The sequence below is a fragment of the Lolium perenne genome, chromosome 5, assembly GCF_019359855.2.
Source record: "Lolium perenne isolate Kyuss_39 chromosome 5, Kyuss_2.0, whole genome shotgun sequence".
Classification (NCBI taxonomy): Eukaryota; Viridiplantae; Streptophyta; class Magnoliopsida; order Poales; family Poaceae; genus Lolium; species Lolium perenne.
Window position 1 is genome coordinate 235229451 of NC_067248.2, and position 22264 is coordinate 235251714.

Here is a 22264-nt window from a genome sequence, read left to right on the forward strand (position 1 = left end):
CAGTTCAGAATCGCATCCATGTGTTAGCCACGACACTGCAATTTACGCAACTTAAGCTTCAGACTTGTGGAACCACAGAATTACCTACAGCAAGAAAGCACAGCTTTGAATTTTCCTTTCAAAACTAACAAAAGAATTCTAAAAGTCTGAAAAAAAACGAGAATCCGATTTTCTTTCTGAAAACTTGAACACACGCGTTGGAAAGTGTTACTGAAGAATGAAAGTGAAGACAGGGTTCTCCTGAATCGCTGAGACCCAGACCGCGACCGCGATGCCGCCGAAGCGGGAGAGGAACCAACCCGCCGGCGGCGGCGGGTTCGAGTACTGCGAGCTGTGCCGCCGCAACCACGACCAGGGCCGGCGCCACCGCTACTTCCCCGCCCACCGCGCCGCCCTCGCCAACGCGCTCTCCGGCTTCCGCTCCAAGCTCTCCGACCTCCGCCGCGCCCTCCTCCGCCCCTCGACGCCTCCGGCCCGCTCCCGCCTCTGGTGCCCCTTCTGCTCCGCCGACCTCGTCGACCTCGACAGCCACTTCGCCTGGTAGCTTCTGCCTGCTCCTCGTATCCGTTTCCACACACCTAGGGTTTTGATCTAGATACGCTTGTTCTAGTTACAGGTTTTAGAAATGCTGTAGACATACCTAGCTGATGTGAGAAAAATAATGCCAGTTTTATTCTGTCATTGCAGTAGCAATGCGATTTACCATCTCGCGAGTCGTGAGCACCTGAAGGGCGTTAAGGATTTCTTGCGGAAACATGGGGGCGGGATGGACCAGGTGGATTCCTTTAGGATTTCAGAGGATGAGCTTGCAAAGGTGCGGCACTATCTGTTCTGTGCTTGCATTTTCTTGTAAGAATTACGCACATCTCTGGTTATATCAAAAGGTTATATCTGGAATTTGGATATGACATTTGGCAAGTGAAATAGATTAACATGAGCTTCGGAAATAAGATGATGGTTATGATCTCCGAATGGTTGACCCGTTGTGTGTTTACAATTTCAGTGGGAGAAAAGCTGTGAGTCCTCGAGTACAGAAGCGCAGTCATTGACCGGGAGCATGATCGGACCATCTCTGGGGCCGTTCAAAGATATCCAAAATGAAACTACCTCTAAAATTATGGATAGTTTTGCTGAAACTGACATTCCATCTTATAGTAATACTGCATCCTGTGTTGTTATGCCTTTACAAAGTCCTACCAATGGGGCCTATCACCCTACTAGTACAGCGTGTTATGGACCTTCTGCTTCTGGAAGTGTTGCTTATTCTGCTCCGTTCGGTACTTCCGGACTACCCGGCAAAACCTGGGTGGCAACACATGAAAACCAGGGTATGCCGAGTGCAAACATGTTTCCTGGTGCTGATGCACGAATGAAAGGTGGGCACTAGTGCTAAAATTCCTGTCACATCTCTTTTGCCCTATACTTTTGTAATTGTAAAATTGTGCAGCTTAGTTGGTACTTGGCTGATTCTTTAACCCTTCACAGGTGCTCAAACTGCTTTCATCGGAAATGGAAAAAACCCACCAGCTTCTTCTTTTGTACATGTAAGTATGTAAACTGTGCATGCATGTGGGTTTGGAAAGCACACATTTAAACTGTTAAAAAAGGCATGCAGGGGTGTGTGTTTTTTGTCCATTATTTAGTGATTGTTCTGTAAATAATATTAGCTAGGAAATATGAAGTGCTGGTAAGTGATAACAACAAAGGGAGTGCATTGATTTATGGGAAGGAAATGCATGCTTAGTCGATGTTATTTGATGTAGTGTCACAATGTTTATCTATCTTGAATCTGAATAGCAGAAGGGCTAATCGATGGAAGTTGAAGTTAAACCATATGCCATCTTTAGTAATGTGATATTTTTTTGCAGTTGTGCTTGTCGATTTTAGTTTGCAGTTATATTTGCTTGGATCAGTTCTTCATCTACATCTTAATTAGATACATGTGTAAGTTATCTTACTATGGTATTGGAGTGACTACATCAGACATGTCACATGTGCTATTTAATTTATGTTCTGATCTGTCACCTGCCTCTACTCATGGCCCTCCACTGTTCCTCCATGTCTGAAAACATGTGTTTACCTTCCTTTGTACTACCTCTGATCGCTTTTAATTAGCGCCACACCACGCTACGTGCATGTGGTGAACTAACACCGCGTCGATTTAAATCGACTGGAGGGAGTAGTTAGTAACATTATTGCCATGCTGTCAAATGTTAGCGTAACTCACACAATATTAATGTGAAACAAAATGTAGCAATTTCTGTTTTCCTGTAATAAAAAGTGTTCATTCTATGTTTCTTGTTTCTTAAAAGAAGCAACTACACACAGATGTTTCCTTAAATGTTCTTGTGTAATGGTTTATATATGCATTACTGTTCTGTGTGCATGATTGGCATCTAGTTTCTTTTATCTTTTGGAGTACTGTTTTGTTTGATTTTGTGATGAAATATTTTCCCTTGCAGGTCCAACAGAGCCACTCTGGTGGGAATTTGAATCAGGGTATTGGACACTGCACTTTCTGTAGTATATATTTTCCTTGCACTAATCTGAATGTGAAAGTGCTGTAGCTTTAGCAATAGAAGATATATCTAGTTTCCTTCTTGATCCATGCCTGAAAGTTTATAGAATAACATTGTGTTATGAAGGCCTGAAAGCAAATGTGCATACTGGTGCTCCTCCTCCTTGGTTAGAAGCTAGTGAGAATGATCCAACGAATGGCTCACTCGCCAGCCATGCTCTTCCATCTTCTGGGAAAGGAAAATCAAGAAAACTTAACCCAAAGCGTGTTGGAGCTGCATGGGCAGAGAAAAGAAGAGCTGAAATGGAAATGGAAAAGCGTGGTGAAGCTATTCCAGAAACGTCTGATTCTAGTTGGCTCCCAAACTTTGGTGGTGTCTGGCAATCTGGTTCGCGAAAGGAATCAATGAAAGACTTTGAGAAAAAACATAAGCTTCCCGAGAAGAACAATCCTGAGCTATCTCCTGAGATAAAACCATATATCAGCAAAAGGATGGTAAATGTGTTCTCTCATTTTCTCATCAGCCTTTCCTGTACGTTTAGTTTGTTATTCAGGATTTTAGTGTGTTGGCAGCAATATCTAAAATTTTGTTATTCTTCAGTCGATGGTCATAAACCATTAAGATTAGAACACCGATTTTCTTCTGACCGCCTGAAGGATTGGGTTAAAAACACTTTGTTTATCTTCTTGACACTTGGAAATATAGAATTTTCCGCTATTTGGTAGTAGTAATTTATCTAGTATTGATAGAAGAAAACTGCTCTTATTGCTTTGTTACTTGTTTGATTTCACCTGATTCCTGATAGAAGCAACACATGTGCCATAACTGTATGATTTCACCAATGTTGTTTAGTGAGGCTTATGACTACGGTAATAGTTAAGATGAACTGTTCCACATCCATGAAGTGGTAAGGCGGTTAGAAGTGAAGTTTCACTATGTGGTTATATGCTAGGACGAAACATGGAGTACATTGAGGGATTAGTAGCAGTCTTACCGTTTAGTTGAGAAATTGAGATGGACTAAAGATTATTCTTGTCTTATGTGTATTTCACATTATTATATTGACTTGTGTAAGTATGCCTTGGATGATATTCATGCTATACTTATATACTTCTCTTTATTCTTTGTATACTGATTACACATTCGCGCAGTTGTCTCATATGGTTGTGTGTGAACTCTTGCAGCGTGCAGGTCCTAATAAAGATGGGCAGCCTGACAGTACTGTAGATTAGTGAGGCGATGTACAATTTCTTGCCAGATGCTTTTATGGTATGACCATATGATCTAACTGAATTTAGTAAAGCATAATTTAGAGCTATTGACTTCTATATCCCAGTATCTAAGAACAAGAAAATATGCGCATTTTACAGAAAGTCACTAGATTATGCTTGAAAACTAAAAATCCATAAGCAGATGCACTCTCTTGTCGTCACATAACGCATTTATCTAGATTCTCAGGAGAGAAAGAAAAACATGTAGCTGATGCTTCCTCATAACTGAAATCAGATATGGTACAGCAACGTCTGGCACATGCAATTGAATGTGAAATTGTGTACCCGTAGATGGTCCTGCTATGTTGTTTCAAATGCACTTGAACAACTACTAACTGTTTCTGACTTTCCATTACTGTTTGGCGTCTGCAGATTGTGGCCACAGTTTACCGTACAACATCCGTTAGGGTGCTGCAGCAGGCTGCTTTTTTCTCTGTCCAACACTCTGGATCGCGGTCGACGGAAGGTCGGCACATGGTTGAAGAGAGATCATCTGTAGCTTCGCAGCATGTGCAAATGCCAATCAGCCCCAGTAAATAGAAGGTGGAACCCTTTCCAAGAAGATTTGTCTCGTAAAGTCCTCTTGAGCATGTTGGTTGGTACTGCCACGTGCATGCCTGCCGAGTCCTTGATTGAACATGATCAGTTGACACATGGAGCCTGAGACACTGATTCGCGGCGCAATTGAGTGGATCGAGAGTGTAGTTCCTACATTTACATTTGTTTTGTGATGTTTTTACTTGTCTTGATGATGACATGTAGAGAAGGAACCACGCCAATTCACAAACGTTGCTGTCCAGGGGCTGCGCCTTGCCATCTAATTTTTTGACCGAATGATTGATTGTTTTCCGTGAAGTAACCGGAACGTGAAGCATCGCTGACAGATGCTGTAAATCGGCCTCATTTTTAGGGTGTGTTTGGTTGAGCTGTGGATTCTAAAAAAGCTGTTGTGAACTGTGAACTGTGAAAAAGCTGCTGTGAACTGTGGATTATCTAGAAGTTGTTTCTAAAAATTGTTTGGTTGTAGCTGTGAACTGTGGGTTTGATTGATTAGAAATGTCTGTAATGCCCCTAAGATACAAAGAGACTGTTTATATGCGAATTGATCGGAAAACATCGATATGTGCACCAAGTGATATGTAAACTTCATTTTTGGAGAATAATGGTATTTTTTTTATAAAGGTATCTCCAATGGGGAGACGCAAACAGACACGGAACCGCGTGGTCGAAAAATGCGCCTGCACCCAGCCCAGCAGTCTGACGCGTAGTGAGAGGGTCGTCCGTGCAGGCGCAAACGCTGCGCATATTTATGGCTCGATCGCGCCGCGTGACCGCTCGCCTGGCAGCGACCTAAGGCGCAATCTTGTTTCGTTTAATTTTTTACAGGTTTTTTTTGGCGTTAATTTTTTACAGGTTTACAACACATCGTTTTTGTAGGAGTATTAAAATATACATGTTTACAACAAACATTCTTGTAGAAATTAATATGAGCAGAAGCTATATAAAATAGGACGGAATCAATAGAAACTAATGTCAGCAGAAGCAATAGAAATTAACATCGCACGTTTTTGTAGCAATTTACACAGGTTTCAACCAGGAACAGAGGGGATAAATCAATGGAGACGGATGCTGATGGAGAGGAGATGAGTGATGACGAGGCAGTTGATGAAGAGATCGTGGCAGACACGCCCCCATCTCAGGATGACACCGTGGTACCCCCTGCCGCCTCTCCGTCGACGTGCCGCTTTGCCTCACCTCCGTTGGTGTTCCAGAGAGCGCGACAAGCACCGGTACCTAGGGCGCCGGTACCTTCGGCGCGACCAAGGACTTTGGGGGAGTTCCTTGAAGCCGCGAAATCGCGCTCGGATGCTATTCTCCGTACCCCAGCTGTCAGGAGGAGGTTGGTTGAGCTGAACTTCCAGCCGCGCCGTAGCTCGAGGATCGCGAAGCAGCCAGGAGGGATGGGTGCTGAGATGAAGGCGGTGCGGAACCTGATGCGCAAGCTTGGCCTTCTCTCTGGGGGCGAGGCGCCTTCAGCGGCCGCACTAGAAGCTTACCACAAGATGTACGAGCTCCCCCTGACGGATGAGATGATTGAGGCTATCGCGGAGTTTTATGGGTGGACGCTCTCCTCGATCAGAGGCTGTTCCCCCCCACTGCTGGGGATGTCGGGTGGTCGCCTTGTGGCGGCATGACCCTGCCACGGGTCGCTCGGGTGATGGATGAACGTTCTAATGGTATACGAACCAAAGATTATGGTGGCCAATGTGCGAGGCCTCAATGATCGTGCAAGACAGACGGGTGTTAGGAGTGTAGTAGGAACCACGGGTGCGTCTATCGTGTGTCTCCAGGAGACAAAGCTATCGGTTGTTACCCCTGCCATAGTTGGCGCGGACTTTGATGCTTATTTCTGCTTGCCTGCGTCTGGTACTCGGGGTGGGGTGATTGTGGCCTGGATGAGCAGGGTGGTGCAGCTCGACAGCGCCCAAATAGGTGCTAACAGTATCACTGCTAGGTGGCGCCTTTAGGGGGGCACCATGGTGGTGGTTGACCTGCGTCTACGGACCACAGGCTGAGGCTGACAAGATCGCCTTCCTGGATGAGTTGCGCGACATCCGCGGATCCCACCAAGGCCCATGGGCCCTCTGTGGGGACTTTAACATGATCTATCGGGCTGAGGACAAGAACAACGGTAATCTCAACCGTAGGATGATGGGCAGGTTCCGCCGCTTCCTGAATGATTGCGAGCTCAAGGAAATCTACCTACATGGCCGTCGATACACTTGGTCCAATGAGCGCGAGACTCCCACGTTAGTCCGGCTTGACCGAGTCTTTGTCACGGTGCCGTGGGAGGAACTCCATAGTAGCTGCACTCTTTTCAGCCCCTGTTGGACAGACTTGCCGACAAGCTGTCGACGTGGCGTGCATCCATGATGCCGCGTGCTGGGCGCTTGACGCTGATAAGGGCGGTGCTGTCGGCCATCCCGCTACACCAGCTCATGGTTTTGGGCCTGAACAAGAAGACGCTCAAGCAGGTCAACAAAATCCTACGGGGGTTTCTATGGCTAGGTAAGGCTGAGGCTAATGGTGGCAATTGCCACGTGAATTGGGCTAGGGTGTGCAGACCGCTTAATCTCGGTGGGCTTGGAATCCCAGACCTCGCGCGGACAGCCACCAGCCTTAGGGTGCGCTGGCTATGGAGAATGCGCACGGATCCCCTGAGACCATGGCGCGGGCTGGACATGCAGTTCTCGAAGGCGGAGCTGGACATCTTCGCTGCTTCCACCTCGATGGTGGTGGGCAATGGAGAGTCCGCCCTCTTCTGGGAGGACCGATGGGTGGATGGCAGATCCATCAAAGAGATGGCGCCGGAGGTGCACGCGCTGGTATCTAAGCGACGCAGGAAGGTGCGTACGGTGCGCGAGGCGCTGACTGATCGCACTTGGATCTCAGACATAGCGGGAGCACCAAGCGCCCTCGCATTGTGGCAGTATGTGCAACTGTGGGGCAGGCTACGAGGGTTCCAGTTATCGGCGGATGAAGATAGGATGACCTGGCTGTGGACGACGGATGGACAGTACACCTCCCACTCATGCTATGAGGCCCTTTTCCAGGGGTCACTCACCTCGGCATCTTGGGAGCTAAATTGGAAATCCTGGGCGCCTCCGAGAGTTAAGTTCTTCATATGGCTGGCCTGTCTGGACAGGTGCTGGACAGGCGAAAGGCTGGCGCGTCGGGGCCTCCCGCATGCAACCAGCTGCCCGCTCTGTGATCAGTCTGCGGAGACCATGACGCACCTCCTCACAGGGTGCTCATTCTCCAGGACGATCTGGTTCGAGGTCCTCTCGTGGATCCGATCCACTTCGGGACCTCCTGATGGGGGCGACTTCGCGGAGTGGTGGTCGCTGGTGGTGCGGACCACTCCCCGCCACCTGCGCAAGGGTACCTCGTCGCTCATCATGCTCACGGCGTGGTGGATCTGGAAGCATCGGAACGCTGTGATCTTCGACAATGCACAGCCCTCGGTGCCCGCCCTCTTCAGTGACATCAGGACAGAAGCGCGGCAATGGGCGGACGCGGGAGCCCGGGGTGTCCGCCAACTACTCCCCTAGATTAGGGTCTCCTTTTTTGGGTCGAGTTGTACTGTTGGGTGTTTATCTCTCTCTCCGGAGGGGCATGTACATAACTAACTTTCTCTATCTATCAATGCATCGAAACGCAAGTCTTTTGCGTTTTCGCGAAAAAAAAATCAATAGAATATGTTCAACCGAACAGATCGGACTAAGCAATTGGAGAAAACAATCTGCCCATAAGAGAGAATACCAGAGACAAGGGAGAGGATCAACTCATCAACTACCTCCGGCCGCGCTGCAGGGGTGCTGGGCGTGGGGCGCTACAGGGGGTCTGGGTCATGGAGGAAGTTGGCGTGGGGGGGGCGGTTTTTTTTTTTTTTAGAAGGACCCAGAGCTGCTATTAATTGATTATCACTGAGTTACAGCAAGCAAAAGGACCGAACGAAAATAAGAAATTGCAACCAGGTCCAACGCTATTGTAAGAAGGACCCCAGAAATAAAACAAGAAAAGCAATCCAGTCCTTCTCTTCTTCCTTTTCGTCACCAAGCAGGAACCAGACGCCTCGCCGCCGGGGAACAAGCCACTTGGGGTGAAGCACCCGCCACTGCGCCATCGCCAGCATGCACCGGAGATAGACACTGCAGATGTCCTGTAGGAGACGCCCTGCCTCCGAAATGGCTTCAATGCCTGGAGGAAGATCATGAGCTGGCGTCGATGAAGAGACACCGAAGCTCGCCATGGTCGCCCTTCGACCAGAGAAATCTGCGGGGGGCAAAAGACTTTTGCCGCAAGAGCCGATGAGCTCCATAAAGTGCTGCCGAACTCAATCCAGCAGCAGCAGCACCGGATCCGGAGGACCCCGCTGCAGATCCGCGCCAGCAACATCCTCCCCCTACCAAGAACTCCTCCAGCACCACGCCGGCTTGAGGGAGGGGGCAAAATGGAAGCTACTGCCCAGATCCACCAAACTGCAAGTTTATTCATGAAGCATGGGCCAAATCCCCACACCGCCGCCGCCCACCACCGGCACCGACGAGCGAGAGGAAGGCCTTTATCTCCGGGAGCACTTGCAGACACCGAAGAACAGCTTCTGACCGGCATATAGCCAACTCGCCTAACTAGGCAAATCCTGCATCTAGTAGTACTATGTACAGGGATCCTACCTCCTACTCCATCCTCTCGCCGGCCAGCCACGCCGCCGGAGAAAGAGAGGGAGAGGGGTGGATGAAAGAGACACGGGAGACCTCACCGCTTGCCTCCCTTGAGAGTCGCTCGTGAAGAGTCGTCTGGGTTAGGTAGACTGCCTGGCGACGTCGGGATGAGACAGGGCGTGGAAGGGCCGAGGTCAATCGCGAAGAAATCTTCGCCGGCGGGCCGGCCGACGGGCGCGCAGAGCGGATCGCTGGCTTTGCTCTGTTTTGTTATGTTTCGGGAACGAATCGGTACGACTTACCGATGGCAGTGGGTAATTATGCTCCTAATTTGTGAAGCTACCGCGATGGAAGCTGGGTCGGAGTCGCTGCCGGTTACTGCGTGATTTGCACGTATAGGAATCAGCTGCGTTTGGAAAAGAGTAAAATACATGAAAAGTCACTGAACTTGAGTCCAATACTCGTCTTGGTCACCGTACATCGCGATACGCAATTTACGGTCATTGAATACGCACGAAAGCCTATCTAGGTCACTCAATCCTGGTATCGGTATGTATTCGCTGACATAGTTGCTGACCCCCGTCAGGCCCTAGCTGTGTTTCGTTTTGCAGAAAAGACCCCCAATGTTGGTTTCCTTCCACTGAGAGCACGCTCCCCAATTCCATAGAAAAAACGAAATTTTTTTTTTGCCCGAACCTCCGTTGTGCCCCTCCTCTTCTCTCCAACGATGCATCTCTCCTCTCCCTGTAAACCACCACGCCGGCGCCCTACTCCACTATGCCCGCCGCCGTAGATAGATCTGCGTCTCCACCTCCCACATATGTGCGGCCACGAGAGCTCCTCCGCTCACACATAGAGACGGAGCCTCGTCTGTTCGGCTGCAGCTGCTGACTTCTACTCGGGGCGTGCGGTGAACCGCACCTCGCCTCGCCGGACGAGCACAGCGGGGCTCGGGGAATGTGATCCGCGGCGTCGGCAGAGGCATTCTGCGCGGTGTGCCTAGGAAAATACAACCAGGGCGACGTGCTCTTGGTGCTGCCCGTGTACGACCAGGGCGACCTGGCTCGCCGCGCACGGCGACGCGTCCCGCAACGTCCTCGCCGGCGCCAAAATGACGCACAACAATGCGGCAAGGCTGTGGCGAAGGTCAAAGGTATCGCGCTCGTCGGCGGAGGCATCGTGCACAGTGTGCCTGGGGGCAGGGGGAATACGACCAGGGTGACGTGCTTCGGGTGCTGCCCGCGTATGACCAGGTCAACCTGGTTCGCCGCGCACGGCGGGGAGTCCACTAATATGTCCTAGTGCAGCAGCTTCAAGTGCGCTTGGGATTCTGGCGACGGAGATCATAAGGCCAGCCATGGCTCGCACGTGAGCGTGAATGGGATTTCAGATCTAATCGCTGTTGTCAAATTTTAATTTAGTCCTTCCAGTTTTTATTAGTATTAGAAAACAACCTAACGGACTGTACGGGCCTGACATGCAGGGTTGCAACTTTCCACGTCAGCAAAATACATACCGATACCACGGCGGAGTGACCTAGACGGGCATCCATGCGTATTCGATGACCGTAAATTGCGTATCGTGATGTACGGTGACCAAGGTGAGTAATGGACTCAAGTTCAGTGACTTTTTATGTATTTTACTCTTTGGAAAATCTACCGTCTAAAAAATCTGTTTGGTTTAGATTCTGCGGTTTTAGCCACGAAGTTGGATCCAAAAGCTTAACCAAACACACCCTTAGGGCATCTCCAGCGATGCTGTAAATCGGCCTCGTGTTTTATTTTTAGGGCATCTCCAGCGGCATTTCAGATAACTAAAAGTAGTCACGAGCATCCGTTTGCGTCGCCCCGCGGACATATTTTGTCCGAGTGTCCGTTTACGTCTGGGTGTGCGTCCACCGGGGCTAACCATTTTTAGGTTTGCAACGCATTTAAAAATATAGAAATTAATACATTTTAATGCATAAAAACTGATGTAGCCCCGGTCACCGACGTCGCTACACCAAGACCAACAAGTCCCCCAAGTGGACCGATGACACGAGCCCGAGTCAAAGCACTACATGATGAGGTGAACTCGCTCCTCACCACCCTTGATCTTGGTACACCTTTGGATGGATTGCTACCTCATGCCGACGTGTTATGTGTCATTAGGTACAAGGAGCATCAAGGTCACCAAGAGGAGGATACGCCATGGTCAAAGGGAGGAGAGGAGCAGCTGGACAAGAAGATGGACATGAAGATGGACATGGAGCGGGACAGGAAGTCGCCCGAAGAGCGCAAGGAAGAGAAGACGGACGGCCGGCCCAGAACCCGGTCGACCGGCTCCCTGACCGGACCACCCGGTCCACAGCCCGGTCTGACCGGCCTCCTGACCGGACCGCCCGGTCAGCAACCGGGATTTGCGCTCGTGACATCCGGGCGCCATCCAGGGGACTTGGAGCCTCGTCCGGTCGCCGCCCGGTCCCAGGCCCGGTCTGAAACCGGACCGCCCGGTCCACAGCCCGGTCGGCCGGCCCCTGACCGGCCCGCCCGGTCCACGAGGCCCGGTCTGACCGGCCTCCTGACCGGCCTGCACGACTTAAGTTATATTTTCGGCCCGAACTTACCTTTTCGGCCCATGACGCCTTGTAAGACTATAAATACCCCCAGGACGCCCCTTTAGCTCTTCAGACTTGTTTTGAACTCAAACCTAAATTTGAGCTTAGTCTCCCTTGGGTATCATCCCTCTGTAATCAAGGCACCTTGGTTGTTGATTTGGAACTTGTTGAGTGAGATTCTAGTACAAGATACTCTCTCTCCCTCACCAAGCTCTTCTTCTCCAATCCCAATCTCTCCCCGGGGAATTCTACCGCGTGTCTCTTCCTCGGAGATTCTATTGGCGTGGTCCATCGAGCCACGGAGGTAAGCATCGGGTGTATCGGGGTGTGTGTGTGCGTGAGTCTCGGAGTTCCTCGTGTTCATCGCCGTGTTCTTCGTGTTCCTCGCGTTTTCCCATCCTCCCCCTTGGTTTCGAAGTCAATCCGCGAGATCGGGCCACACACGGGGTCTTAGACCTCATCATATGGTATCAGCAGCTCTTGGTTACCGCGGATTTGACCTCCCACCCACCCGATTTCGTTCCTAGAAAATTTTCCAAAAAATCCCCAAAAATAGCCCTAAATTGCCTCTTGACCGATCTGTGATTTGGTTGCGTTTTGAGTGGTTTTGGTCCGTGGATCTGGTGTTGTTGTGCTTGATCTACTATTTTCCCAACTTTTAGCCTCCAATTCCATCGTTTCCCCTCGATTTGGTCGATTTGGCTTGGTTTTCGTGAAGAACAGGAGAGAGAAAGTTCATCCCGCGAAATCCGGTTGAGCAGCCGGTCAACCGGGCCCACGACTGCCGAGCCGGCCCAAGACCCGGTCAGCGGGCGGCAAACCGGGCAAGCCGGTCCAGAACCCGGTCCAACCGGGCCTCCGACCGGGCGACGCAACGCCCCTTCGACCTCGACATCCGGCGATCTCCACCACCACCACCACCACCACCACCACCATCGCAGGTATAACTTGCAGGTCACCTTGTAACCCCTCTTCCTTTTGCGATCTATCCCATCGAGCATTGCTTGTTTAGTGTTGCGAGACATTGCACGTGGCCCCGCATTGTGAGGTGTGTGTGTCGCGTTGAGTAAGGCACCCAAGCAAACACTCGTGTGGCAAGATAGCAAAAGCGAGGCTAACGCTAACATAGTGCGTCAAAAAGCCCCAAAAACACAAAAAGAGTGCGAGTAGCACCATACATCCATACATCCATACATCCATACGCCCATATACACAAAAGTGTCCACGTGCCACCAAAGATACAAACGAGTGCAAGTGCCGCCATATACAAAAGAGAAAAAGCTTTTAAGCAAAGAGAGATAGGAGAAGAGAGGCCACGTGTGAATCTTGTTGTCTCTTCCTTTGCAACCAAAGCTTTGGCTCTCCTTGTGTTAGTGTGACACCGAGCACTTATACATACACTTTTCCGCTCACTTTTGGTTGCACTAACCCCATTTATCTCGTGTGTGTGTTCCACATCTTTTTCCGTGTTTATGGTGATCTTCACATTGACATTTGGATTTTTGGACTTTACCCACTTTTAACAACATACTCGATCTTGGATTTGTCTTTTGGCTTTCCACAACACTCGCCTAACACCATATTTGCTAGCTTTTGCGTGTGGTTTTGCGTGTGTCCCCGATACACTTGATCTTGCTTTCGGTTTGGTGGATTGCCTCAATACTATCTTACCTTGGTAAGGGTACGAGGTAGTCTCCTTCCACTAACATACACAACATAGTTCTTGTCTTTGCATCATGGATAGGACCGGAGATACCAATAGGGATGAAGAGATCCTTCGCAACACCGAGAGGTTGGCTACTCAACACAACCTATGGACGCAACGACAAGAGTTCAAGGAGCAACTCTCTCTCTTCGAGACGCGCATCGATGAGCAATACAATGAGGTGGCTCACAACTTCTCCACCGTCAACCAAGACTTGGCCCTTCTTCGTGAAGCTACGGACAACTTGAATGGCCAAATGGCGGCCAATGATGCCAACATGGAGCGGCGCATGGATAGCCTCGAGCGCGCCATCACCAACTTGGGTCGCCATCGTCGACACCGTTCTACTTCCTCTTCATCAAGCTCTTCCTCAAGGCATGAAGACCATTACTCTCATGGTGGCATTTCATCCCCAAGCTCTTCCTCAAGGCGTGAAGACCATCATCGACCTCATCGCCAACATGCTCGTCATGAAGACTCTCACTCCAACTCTAGGCGTGGAGAAATACATCGCCATGCTCGTCCACATGAGCGTCCTCCACAAGCTCAAGGCCTTCACCAAGATCGTCACCAAGCGGATCGCCATGCCCACCATGGGCGTGATGGCCATCCCCAAGACCAAGATCCTCAAGATCCACCTCGGCGAGATCTTCGTCGCCACCCTCACCATGATCAACGTGGACGAGGAGAACTACACCATGATCAAGATGAGAGACCCAACATTGAGCATCGTCCTCAACCGCGACAAGATCTTCAACCACATCCTCACCGTGAACCAAGTGAAGCAAGTGTTCAACTACAACGCCAACCCAATGCTATGGTTGGCCATAGAAGACCTCCTATTCCACCTCTAGCCGCACGAGTTGACGGCGCCCCTCCTCGTAGAAGAAACTTGGAGGATGAAGAGAACATGTATGGCAAGCTCAAGTTCAACATGCCCAAGTTCAAAGGTGAAGACGACGCCGAAGCTTACCTCTCATGGGCACTCAAGGTGGACAAGATCTTCCGCATCCACAACTACTCCGGTGCCAAGAAAGTGGCTATGGCATCACTCGAGTTTGAAGACTACGCCAACACTTGGTGGGAGCAAGTCCTCACTCTTCGCGAAGAAAAGGGTGAACCTCCAATTGACACTTGGGAAGATATGAAGAAGGAGATGCATGCTCGCTTTGTCCCAAAGCACTACATGAAAGACCTCTTCAACAAGCTCCAAAAGTTGAAGCAAGGCACCCAAACCGTTGAGGAGTTCTACAAGGAGATGGAGCTCACTATGATGCGAGCCAACATCCAAGAATCCGAGGAGCAAACCATTGCTCGCTTCTTCAATGGCCTTACTTATCCCATCAAGAGGATTGTCGAGTTCCAACCTTACTCCAACATGGTTGAGCTAGTCCACCAAGCATCGAAGGCCGAGCGCCAAGTGATTGAGGACATCAAGTACTCCAAGGCCAAGTCCTATTTCTCCTCCAAGCTCGCTACATCGACTCCTCCTACTACATCAACTCCTTATGCTACAAGTGCCAAGGCCGACGCATCCTCTACACCTTCCAAGAAACCGACTATCCAAAGTCGCATGAAGCAAACGGTCTCCTCCACCGCCTCCTCTAAGGCATCCACGGGACCCTCTAGTGTCACTTGCTTCAAGTGTGGCACCCAAGGTCACAAATCGTTTGAGTGCAAGAACACCAAGGTCATGATCACTATGGAGAATGGTGACATCGAGACTCTTGATGAGGATGAATATGAAGCCCTTGTGCAAGCCGCCGTGGCAAGTGAAGAAGCTTATGAACAAGATAGTGGAGAAGATCCTCTCTTATGTGAGCATGACCCAAGTCCCTCACTTGTGGTCACAAGGGTGCTAACCACACAACCTCATGCTATGGAAGACCAACGGTGCAACATCTTCCAAACCCGTGCCGGAATTGGTGGCAAGTCGATCAAGGTCATCATAGATGGTGGAAGTTGCCATAACCTTGCAAGCACCGAGTTGTGTGAGAAGCTCCACCTTACTCTCCGCAAGCATCCTCACCCCTACCATATCCAATGGTTGAGTGACAAGGGCAACGTCAAGATACAACATACCGTCACCGTCAACTTCAAGATCGGCCCTTATGAGGACACCATCGAGTGTGACGTGGCACCCATGACGGTGTGCCACATGTTGCTTGGCCGCCCTTGGCAATATGACAAGAAGGCTATACATGATGGACTCTCCAACACATACACCTTCAAGGTCAACGACAAGAAGTTCGAGTTGCGCCCGATGACTCCTAGCCAAATCATCGCGGACAATGCGAAGGCTTTAGCGAGGGCACAACTCCACACCCACCATAGTGAGATGAGAGGAGAGGGAGCGACCCACCACAAAGAGAGTGAGCGCCACAAGCCATATATGAGTGAGTCCAAGAGTGTCCTTCTAGCCACCAAGAGTGAGTGGAGAGAGCTCCAAGAAAACCCATCCACCATATTGCACTATGTGCTCATATGCAAGGGACCCGCGTCGGAGACTAACGACTTAATCAACATTCCTCCGTCTTTGTTGTCTCTTTTGCAGGGAATTTCAAGACGTCTTCCCCGACGAGCTCCCTCATGGACTACCACCACTCCGCGGCATAGAACACCGCATCGACCTCATACCCGGCGCTCCGCTCCCAAACCGTGCCGCCTACCGCACCAACCCGAAGAGACCAAGGAGATCAACCGTCAAATTCAAGATCTCCTCGCCAAAGGGTATGTCCGTGAAAGCCTTAGCCCTTGTGCGGTTCCCGTGATCCTTGTGCCTAAACCGGATGAGACGCAACGGATGTGTATGGATTGTCGCCCCATCAATGCCATTACCGTCCGTTACCGCCATCCCATTCCGCGTTTAGATGACATGCTAGATGAACTTAGTGGTGCCACGATTTTCTCTAAAGTCGATTTGCGTAGTGGTTACCATCAAATCCGCATGGCTATTGGTGATGAATGGAAAACGGCATTCAAGACCAAACTTGGTCTCTATGAATGGCTCGTTATGCCTTTCGGTCTTTCCAATGCACCATCTACTTTCATGCGCCTCATGAATCACATCTTGCGTCCTCTCATTGGCAAGAGCGTGGTTGTTTACTTCGATGATATTCTTATTTATAGCAAAAACCTCGAGGACCATGTGCAACATGTGAGAGAAGTCTTGTGCATCTTGCGCCATGAAAAGCTTTATGCTAACCTCCCCAAGTGCACATTTGCTCAAAACAAATTGGTTTTTCTTGGTTTTGTGGTTTCCGCTAATGGGATTGAAGTTGATTCTTCCAAGGTGGAGGCCATCCATAATTGGCCTACCCCTACAAATGTTGGCCAAGTCCGAAGCTTCCATGGACTTGCCGGGTTTTACCGCCGCTTTGTCAAAGACTTTAGCACCATTGCTTGCCCTTTGAATGAGCTTACCAAGAAGAATGTTCCGTTTGTTTGGGACAAGGCCCAACAAAATGCTTTTGATGAGTTGAAGAAACGCCTTCACCGAAGCTCCACTTCTTGTTCTTCCAAATTTTGCAAAAACTTTTGAGATTGAGTGTGACGCAAGTGGGCTTGGTATTGGTGGTGTTCTTATGCAAGAGGGCAAACCCGTGGCATACTATAGTGAGAAGTTAGATGGCGCACGCCTCAACTATCCTATATATGACAAGGAGCTCTACGCTTTGGTTCGTGTTCTTGAAGTTTGGCAACACTATCTTTGGCCAAAAGAGTTTATCATTCATTCCGACCACGAGTCCTTGAAATATTTGAAAAGCCAACACAACTTGAACAAACGACATGCAAAATGGGTCGAGTTCATTGAGTCCTTCCCATATGTGATCAAATACAAGAAGGGCAAGGACAATGTTGTGGCGGATGCTCTTTCCCGCAAAAACACCCTTTTGCTAACTCGTTTGGATTTTCATGTTTTGGGACTTGAAGAGATCAAAGAACTCTATCCTTCCGATTCTTTCTTTGCTCCCATTTTTGAGAAGTGCTCCGTTGAGCGAGGAGTGGATGATTTCTATTTGCATGATGGCTATTTGTTCAAAGCCAACAAGATTTGCATTCCCGCGTCTTCGCTTCGAAAATTGCTTTTGCAAGAGTCTCATGGAGGAGGTCTTATGGGCCACTTTGGCCGTGACAAGACATATGCCATGCTCTCAACCCACTACTATTGGCCAAAGATGAAGCGAGATGTGGAGCGCCTTTGCCGTCGGTGCACAACATGCTTACAAGCTAAGTCTACCTCCAACCCTTATGGTCTTTACATGCCATTGCCTATTCCTTATGCACCATGGACCGATATTAGCATGGATTTCGTTCTAGGCTTGCCTCGCACTAAGCATGGTCATGATTCCATATTTGTTGTAGTGGATAGATTCTCTAAGATGGCTCATTTCATACCTTGCCATAAGAGCGACGATGCTTCACACATTGCTTCATTGTTTTTCAGGGAAATAGTTCACCTACATGGAGTACCACAAAGCATTGTGTCGGATCGAGACGTCAAGTTCATGAGTTATCTTTGGAAGTCGATCATGGCGAAGTTTGGAGTCAAGCTCTTGTTCTCATCATCATCGCACCCGCAAACGGACGGCCAAACGGAAGTGGTCAATCGAAGCCTCTCCACCCTCCTACGGGTCCTCGTGAAGAAAAACTTGAGGTCATGGGAGGAGTGCCTTCCCCACGCCGAGTTCGCCTACAACCGCGCCAAGCACAAGACTACATCAAGGAGCCCCTTCATGGTCGTCTATGGCTTCGAACCTTACACGGCACTCGACATACTTCCGCTTCCTCTCCACGAGCGCATCAACATGGACTTCGACAAGCGCGCCGCCGCCGTCAAGAAACTACATGAAGAGACAAGGGCAACCATACAAGAACATGTTCTTCGTCAAGCCAACCGCCTCAACGCCAAGAAAAAGGCAAGGATATTCGAAGAAGGAGACCTCGTTTGGATCCACCTCCGAAAGATATTCGAATCTCATATGATGAGGTCTAAGACCCCGTGTGTGGCCCGATCTTGCGGTTGACCCAAAATCCAAAGGGGAAAAGGTGGGAGAGCGCGAAGAACACGATGAACACGAAGAACATGAGGACTCACGCACGCACACCTACCCGATACAACCGATTACTTACCCCCGTGGCTCGATGGACCACGCCGATAGAATCTCCTACGGAAGAGACCGCGGTAGAATTCCGAGGAGAGAGACCGGTGTTGGAGAAGGAGATCGGAGAGGGAGAGAGAGTGCTCGCACTAGAATCTCACTCACAGATCTAGATCAACAACAAGGGTTGGCTTGATTCTGAGAGGGATGAAACCCTAGGGAGACAAAGCTCAAGTTCATGTTTAAGCTATCATCTTGTCTAAAGAGGTAAGGGGGTGTCTAGGGTCTATATATAGGCCTACAAGACAACACATGGCGAAAAGGTACATAAGTGGGTAACTTAGGCAGTTTGGTGGGTAGTTTCCGTCGGATCCGGTCTGGGGCCGGTCAGACCGGGCCTGGGACCGGGCGGTCCGGTTGTGGAGCCGGTTGACCGGTCGCCAACCGGGCAGGTCGGTGCAGGGCCGGTCGGACCGGACTCTGGGCCGGCTGGGCCTCCTCCTCCCTCTTCCTTCTTCTCTTCTTTCCTTCTTCTTCTTCCTTCTTCCTTCCTTCTTCTTCTTCCTTCTTCCTTGCACCATGATGAATGGCTCCTCTTCTCTTCCCTCGCTTCCTTGCACCATGGGTGTTCCTCCTCTCCGGTTCCTCGATGATTCTTGTACCTAATGATATGTAGCACACCGATATGAGGTAGCATTCCATTCAAGGTATTGACGAGGTCGAGTATCGAGAGGAATGAGTTCACCTTGTCGTGTGTAGCGTGGTTTAGGGTTGAAGGTCCACTTGGGGGACTCTTTGGCCATGGTGTAGCGTCGCCGATAGGCGGGGTTGCACTTGTTGGTCTTGATGTAGCGACGTCGGTGGCCGGGGCTACATCATCTCCCCTTGGGGAAGAGTCGTCCTCGACTCTTGTTCCATCTCATCGACGGTGTAGTCCATGACGATTCTCCCATGTTGTGGTAGAGGGATAAAGTCGCGGTCGAAGAAGAACTTGGAGAAAAACGAGTTGCAAATGGTTCTCCAAGAGGCGAACAAGAGGCTCTCAATCAAATACGAAGCATCAAGTCGTTTCTCCAAGAGGCAATAGGCAAAAATGGGAACCAAAAGAGTGTGTTTGTATCCAAAATGTGGAAGGTCAAAAGTTTGTGCATGTAAGAGTTGTATGGTGTGAAGAATGTGTGGTATGGCCTTGTCCCAAGCAAATGGAACAAACAAAAGGCTAGTATGAGCGGCAAAATTTGGGGCAAAATTGTTATGTGCAATGGCAAAACGATGGAGACTTCGAGCTTGGGAGTGTATGGTTGGCGTGAGCCGGGTATGAGCCTCCTCAAGTGTGAAAGAATCCATTGCAAATGCCAAAGATGAAATGAAAAATCCGAAGAAGGGCAACTTTTTGTGTGACATGTGGCACAAGATGCATAAGGTATCTCTCACATATATGACATGGTCCTTGAGATTCTCGAAGTGTATGATGAAAGCATCAAAACATACAACAATCATTGTGCCAACAAGATGTGTCAAGATATGTTGCAAAAGAGGCAAAAGGGGTGACGAGGAAATGGACCAAACCGGAAGCTCGACAAGACAAGCCGGAAACACACGAGGCGAAGGCGTTTGGGAACATACCCTTTGGTGTGAATCCCGTGGGTTGGATCATGTATCTCGTCCTTGTTGGGGTAGCTCTCAATTGCGCGTTTCGTCAACTCATGCTCCGTGGCGGTGGAAGTTGATGGTCGGGTACCTACACATGGAATGAGCAAAACAAAGAGCGTATGTGCATGGTAGAGGAACACATCATCCATCATGATGTTCCAAGACTTGTGCACATCACCATTAGTGTCAAGCAAGATAGTATGAGATGCATGGCGATAGTGCATATGGTAAGAAGGTGCATTCATGGCATGTGGCAACTCGTGATCATAAAAAGGTGAGAAGGCTATGGGGGCCATCTCATGGACAATGAAATAAGCATTCTTGCATACCAAGCATAGGAAAGAGCAATTGTTCACAATCTTGGATGCAAGGATCATGGAGTAGTGCAAACATTTGGGGCAAAGCATGCGGAAGCTAATGTCATCCTTGTCATTATCATTGCAAGCAATACATGGTAAAGAGCAAGTTGTCGACATATTGCAAGCAATGGTGGAAAAATTAAAGCTCTCATAGCATGGCATGGTCATGGTATCACAAGCACTCAATTCCACATGGTCAACAATGTTATCAAGCAAAGTATCACATGGGAACATGAAAGTAGCATATGATGTAGCAAATGTGTCATCAAGATCATGCATGCATTCATAAGTCATCATGTCCACTAGTGGGATCATGGCATCACCAACACCTATGTTGTTACCTTTGTAGGCCGACTCATTTGAAGTAGGTGTGGTGGAAGTAGGAGGATCCATGTGGTCGACTTGTCCATCTTGGAGCAAGCATGGTGAGATATCTTCATCTTCATGCACCATGTACATCGTTTCCATGATCGGGAACTCATCCTCCTCGGAACCTAATGCAACATAAGAAGACACCAAAGAGGGAGAGGTTAATGTGTTAGCAAAATCGATGTCCTCCATGGACCTATCATCTACCTCTCGCAACTCACTCGGTGTATCACTCATGTCCTCCAATTGGAAGCACTCAAACTCACATATGGAGTAGTAGTCACTCAACTCACTATCACTCTCGCTCAAGTGGGCTATGTGGCTCTCATGCTCACATGGGCTTGGTACCAACTCATCAATCAAGCATATGGGAGTAGGCTCGACTTTCTCATCTCCATGCGCCTCCATAGGTGAAGGGAAAATCCCATGCTCACCCTTCTCAACTCCATCGCCTCCCAAGTCGTCTTCCATCGGTGGCGTCGTGGTGTCGTGGAGAGCTAGGCTCGTATGCACAACATCCTTGAGTTCACCTTGGTGATCTTCATCTTGAAGTGTGGGCGTCGAAGGCTTCTTGGTGGCTTGGGCTTGTAGCTCGTCGAAGTAGAGCGTCTTGGCGCTTGGCGTTGTGCATTGCCATGCCTCATGACCCTTGGCCTTGCACACCTCACATAGGAGATTGGGACATTCCCGTGGAGGGTGGCCTTGTTGCTTGCACTTGTAGCATCGGAGTCCATAGGCACGTGACGAGCTTGAGGCCATTGTGGTGGTGGCACAAGAGGTGGAAGTCGCCGTGGAAGGACGGTATGCGCGATGTGTACTTGCCATCCTTGGAGTGGTAGTCACCATATGATGGTGGTTCTCGTCTCCATGTCGAGGCTCTCGTCTTCGGGCATCCTCACCATGGCTTGAGTGGTGTCGTCGAAGATCCGTGGAAGATGTGTGTCGATGGCGCTCATGGAGTAGCTTGTGTCGGCGGTGATCATGTGGCGACGTATGTCGATGGGGTCCATGAGGTGGTGATGGTCGACGGCGATCATGTGATGGTGTGAGTCGATGACGGTCCTCGCCATGCCTAGATGATGGCTCATGCGACTTGGCATGTTGCTTGCGGCTTCTTGTGGAGCTTGGAGAAGAGTGTCGATGACGATCATGTTGGGGACGCTCTTGATGCTCCATATGGTGTAGTTGAGGTCGACTATCTTGTGCATAAGCACGCTCATGGTGGTGCCTTGTGGAGCTCGGAGTAGTGTGTCGATGACGCTCATGTTGAGGACGCTCTTGGTGAACCATATGATGGTGCCATCGTGGAGGTCCTCCATCTTCATATGTATCTCCCTTGGCCAAGTATGGATGCGAGGGCGCATCATCTTTGCTCCGTGTGGAGACTAGGCGAGGCTCCGCCATGGTGTCGATGTCGAAGTCGTGGCGTAGCTCCACCATGTCGTCCATGAGTGGTGAGCTAGTG

The 22264-nt window shown here is 49.6% G+C and overlaps 1 protein-coding gene across 1 annotated transcript; it reads left to right on the forward strand.

Moving 5' to 3' along the window:
* The first annotated feature begins 211 nt into the window (after positions 1–211).
* Positions 212–4684, forward strand: LOC127302303 (TITAN-like protein). Its single transcript, XM_051332719.2, has 8 exons — positions 212–540; positions 688–814; positions 1004–1376; positions 1486–1544; positions 2463–2499; positions 2646–3013; positions 3704–3788; positions 4163–4684. Exons 1-7 carry the CDS (start codon positions 272–274, stop codon positions 3749–3751), a joined length of 1281 nt encoding a protein of 426 aa, XP_051188679.1. The 5' UTR covers positions 212–271; the 3' UTR covers positions 3752–3788; positions 4163–4684.
* The last annotated feature ends 17580 nt before the right edge of the window (positions 4685–22264 follow it).

Bases quoted from the DNA above. Each gene is read 5' to 3' on its own strand.
- LOC127302303 (XM_051332719.2), top strand. From the start codon at position 272: ATGCCGCCGAAGCGGGAGAGGAACCAACCCGCCGGCGGCGGCGGGTTC. The intron at 815-1,003 runs GTGCGGCACTAT...TTACAATTTCAG, and splicing joins CAGAGGATGAGCTTGCAAAG to TGGGAGAAAAGCTGTGAGTC. The intron at 2,500-2,645 runs GTATTGGACACT...TGTGTTATGAAG, and splicing joins TGGTGGGAATTTGAATCAGG to GCCTGAAAGCAAATGTGCAT.